This window comes from Lactuca serriola, chromosome 6 (genome assembly GCF_051521515.1).
Source record: "Lactuca serriola cultivar US96UC23 chromosome 6, Lser_US96UC23_V15, whole genome shotgun sequence".
NCBI lineage: Eukaryota > Viridiplantae > Streptophyta > Magnoliopsida > Asterales > Asteraceae > Lactuca > Lactuca serriola.
The window spans coordinates 20,973,194-20,977,712 of record NC_136413.1 but is presented as its reverse complement, the minus strand read 5'-3'; the positions used below and the strand labels follow the sequence as shown (position 1 = coordinate 20,977,712).

The following is a 4,519-nucleotide window of genomic DNA, read 5'->3' as shown; positions in this document are numbered from 1 at the left end:
TGCTGACAAGAAGTGACGACCGATGAGATTCGAAGTTAGAGATTCGATTTTGCTTAAAGTCTCGCCGTGGAAGGGACTTGTAAGATTTGGGAAAAGAGTAAACTTGAGTCCAAGGTTTATTGGACCGTTCAAAGTTCTTCGGAGGATTGGGAACCAAGCTTACAAGTTAGAACTACCAGAAGAACTAGATGGTATTCATAACACTTTCCATGTGTGTTATTTAAGGAAGTTCATGGGAGAAGTTTGCGACATAATTCCACTTTCAGAGTTAAGGATGGATGAAAATAAGAGGCTAATTGAAGAGCCGGAGGCGATTGTTGACCGTAAGACAAAGAAGTTGCAACGCAAGATGGTCGACTTAGTGCTTATGCGATGGAAACATACGAATGGGCCAAACATCACCAGGAAAACGGAGAGTGACATGATGAGTCGCTATCCGCATCTGTTTGTTAATGCATGATTCCGGGATGGAATCATCCTATGGGGAGAGAATTGTAACGCCCATGTTTCGAGGCTAAGCATTGATATAATGATGTAATAGTTAGGTTCAACAAATGTAACTTATTTTTGAATTAATAAAGCGGAATTACTTGAATATTATGTGGATTATGTGATTTTATGTGCGTTATACTTATTTATAAGATATAATAAATTAAGAATGAAAATAAGCGTCAAAAATAAAATAATAGATAAACCCGATATCTATGAAGAAAGTTGTAGTGGTTTTGACAAGGATTCTAGAGATATAAAAAACGCCGAAATCCGAGCTATAACGAAGAACTTATGACCTGTCGAAGTTTCGCGACAAAACCAACACGACGCTGTGTGACGTAAAAAGTGAATTTATGATAAAGTTCTTTTTAGCCTTAGCGACCTAAACAAAAGTTGTAGTATACGTTAAACCGAGAGTGTGCATAAAAAGAACGTCAAAATCTGACTTCGTATGAGGAAGTTATGAATTTTCTAAGATTTGGCATAACAATGTGCAGTTTGGAGTTCGAATGTTAGATTGAGCGATTTTTAGCCGACACAACCTAAACGAGAATCGAAGATTTCGTTAATAGGAGCTCAACGATAAAAAGACAGACAAAACGGACGTCGGATGACAAAGTTTTGAATTTTTAACGAATTTTTCCTGTCCTGGCCTGTTAAAAATATAACTTAAAAAATAAAGTCAAAATTAGCCAATGATGTCTAAAAGAAAGTTGTAGAGTACATCTCTACCTACACGTGGATATAAATAACGTCGAAAAAGGAGCTGGTATGCGAAAGTTATGAATTTTAGAAGTCGGGAGAAGAAATTGTGAAGCTGTCCGAGGGGGAATGCCCCGTGTAGAAGAAAGGAAAGCCCCGCGTTTGGATACTAGGTCCGGAGTTAGCTACGCATCTCTATCCGATGATTGACACACATTTGTAAGAACCTCGTACGAGGAACGCGCTGCGTTCCTCCAAGGAACGCCCTGCGCACCGAGGCTTTGGCCAATTATAAAAGGAGGTGCGAGACAGCCTTAAACCTCACACCTTAAACCCATTCTTCTTCTCTCTAAACCTCCCAAACACCCCCTCAAGCCTAGAAAACTTCCCTAGCACTAGAAGAAAGCCCCAAAGCGCCCCAAGGCTAAAAAAAAGAGTTTTTCAGCTCTGAAAGTTCTGCACCTGCAGATCCCAATTTCCAACAAACCTTCCAGTTTCGTCAAAGGAAAAGATTCCAATTCCCTTGAATTCTTGTGTTTGATCGGAATTTTTTTTTTTTTAAAGAACTTGTAGTCCAACGGTATTCGGTGTTGTCTTTCTTTTTGAGTTTAAGGTTTAAGTCTTACTATTGACATAAGTAAAATAATTTATGAACACTTAGTTTAATATCAGTATATTTGTCATTTCAATATATATATATATATATATATATATATATATATATATATATATATATATATAATTTTTTTTTCCTTTGAAACAAAAATTCATATTCCTGTTCACCGTCCTAATGGAATTAATTGCTTCTTAACATGGAGGAAAGCATATTACGATTTTGCCCTAACAAAATAGTATCATACGCTTCATCTGGTAAACCTTGATATCATCTCATTCGCGTTCAGCCGACAACCTCTCCATTGCGTCTTCTCCACTTCGTCACAGGGTCGTTCAACGAGCTTCATCGCAGGTAATCTCTCTCTCTCTCTCTCTCTCTCTCTCTCTCTCTCTCTAATCGCATTTTATACATTCGAACCAAACAACCCCCTCTGAATTCGACCCCAAACAGAGCTACCGTGACATCGCTGGAGGGTTTTTTTTTCCTTCAATCGCTAATGTGACCCCTCTGATATCATGATATCAGAATCTGAAAAAAATTCCCTTTCTTTCTCTTCAATAGTTTTATTAGTCGAACTTGATTTATAATGGATGTGATTTCGGGATGCTTTTTTGTTGTAAAAAATCGAGTCTTTTTTGGTTCTGAATGGGCCTGAACCATACTTCCATACTTGCCAATGAGATAGTGAGAAGTGATCGAATTCTCACTTTGTTCTTGCTCTTGATCGTGATTGATTGGTTAATATGCATAATTGGATTATTTGACATAACAAAAAGTAGTCTGATGTTTACCCATACCAGAAGTATCCCTTTTTGTAAATCTTCCAAGTTTGTCATAGTTTAAATACTGATTTAGGGAGTTCTTGATCATACACACTTATTTGTCTAATTCATTGTATCAAGTATGGTTGCTAATAACATTTTTTGAATCGATAGAACAGAAATTCTGCTGTGGTTTCATTTTCTTATGTGAAAATAATTTGCTTATGTGAAAATAATTGTATTGCGTCCACATACTTCCTTTTGATGTGATGCCCAAATACTTCCTTTTGGACAGCAGGTGTTGGTTTTCTCAGCAACTGCAATGGCAGCCATTGGAGGTCCATTGAGGTCAAAACTAAGGTCATCTGTCTCCTCATTTCTCCATCATGACATAATAAGAATACCCATATTGAAACACTTCATCTCTTCTTATTCTTCTTGTCCTACTCCTACATCACCATTAGCATTCAATCACACAACCAACACTATTTACAATACCTGCCATTGCCAACACCAGCTTCATACATGTTTGAGGCCTCGCCATTACCATGATGGCAGGCCTAGAGGTTCCCTTTGGAGAGGAAAGAAAATGATTGGTAAAGAAGCTCTTTTTGTTATTTTGGGGATAAAGAGAGTCAAAGATGATGAAGAGAAACTAGACAAGTTTGTTAAAACTCATGTATCAAGGCTCTTAAAGATGGACATGGTTGCTGTTCTTAATGAGCTTGAACGCCAGGAGGAAGTGGATCTAGCTGTCAAGGTTTTACACTTTTTCTCACTCTCCTTTAATCAATCAATTTCATTACATTTTAGTTGTCTTTTTTTTTTCAAATATTATATATGGATTTTTTTTTTCAGATGTTTTGGGTGATTCAAAAGCAAGATTGGTATCAGCCTGATGTGTATCTGTACAAAGACTTGATAATCTCATTATCTAAATCTAAAAAGATGGATGAGGCCATGAAGCTATGGGAAAGCATGAAGAAGGAAAATTTATACCCTGATTCTCAAACATACACAGAAGTGATTCGTGGGTTTTTGAGATTTGGATCTCCTGGAGATGCAATGAACATCTATGAGGATATGAAACAGTCTCCGGACCCACCAGATGAGTTGCCATTTAGAATCCTACTCAAGGGGCTTCTTCCACATCCCCTTTTGAGAAATAAAGTCAAACAAGACTTTGAGGAGATTTTTCCTGATCAGAGTATTTATGATCCCCTAGAAGAGATATTTGGATTGCGTTAAGGTATCAATGTGGATAATAGCAATATGTAACCTGAAACTTATAAAATGCTTACATGTGTTTGATTACATATGGCTATTATTAGTAAAGAAGTTTAAGTATGTTGCTATTACATGTTGAGAATGTTTGTATGTTGCTACTATTAGACTTCGTAATGGGGTGGGTTTGGAGCGAATTGACATTGATCCAAACACTTTTAATAAATTTTCAAATCCGATACAAACCTGCTCCATAATCAGTAGGGTTTTGAATAATCAAACTCATACCCTTATCCACCGAATCAATATATATCCAAACCTGCCTCGTAATCCGTAGGTTACTTGAATAATCAAACACATTTTTTGTAAAATTTAAACTAAAATTTATTAAAGAAAACAAATGTTGATTTAGAAAATCCATTACATACTCGAGGGCTTTCGATTGGAATTAAAATCATTATTGTTGTAACTTCTAATTGATTTTTGACCGTCGATTGCATTAATAAAGAAAACAATTACAATCTTTCTTCCGGTTGATACATGACGATGATATACAAATGAAATTGTTGATTGCTTGATCAAATACAAATGAATGACATCATGATATTTAGTAGATGATTGGAAGTCTAGAAATCGACTCCTCCAGAACTATGTAAAAATAGTTTAATTTTTTTGGCATTTTCTCTTTGGACTTTCGATTTGAATTAAAAATAAACTTTGGGTA

At 36.1% G+C, this 4,519-nt stretch overlaps 1 protein-coding gene across 2 annotated transcripts; it reads left to right on the top strand.

The window, feature by feature from the left end:
• Positions 1–2,005: 2,005 nt before the first annotated feature.
• On the top strand, positions 2,006–3,929 carry LOC145058734 (protein THYLAKOID ASSEMBLY 8-like, chloroplastic). 2 transcript variants are annotated; one of them, XM_079006634.1, is made up of 3 exons: positions 2,006–2,161; positions 2,870–3,331; positions 3,430–3,929. In XM_079006634.1, exons 2-3 carry the CDS (start codon positions 2,894–2,896, stop codon positions 3,817–3,819), a joined length of 828 nt encoding a protein of 275 aa, XP_078862760.1. In that variant the 5' UTR covers positions 2,006–2,161; positions 2,870–2,893; the 3' UTR covers positions 3,820–3,929. The 2 variants fall into 2 exon arrangements, with proteins under 2 accessions (XP_078862760.1, XP_078862761.1); XM_079006635.1 differs by having other exon boundaries at positions 2,027–2,161; positions 2,867–3,331.
• Positions 3,930–4,519: the final 590 nt, after the last annotated feature.

What these genes read in the sequence shown, in the direction of transcription:
- LOC145058734 (XM_079006634.1), top strand. Translation starts at nt 2,894, where the DNA reads ATGGCAGCCATTGGAGGTCCATTGAGGTCAAAACTAAGGTCATCTGTC. An exon ending in AAGTGGATCTAGCTGTCAAG is followed by an intron (nt 3,332 to 3,429) that starts GTTTTACACTTT and finishes TTTTTTTTTCAG; the next exon opens with ATGTTTTGGGTGATTCAAAA.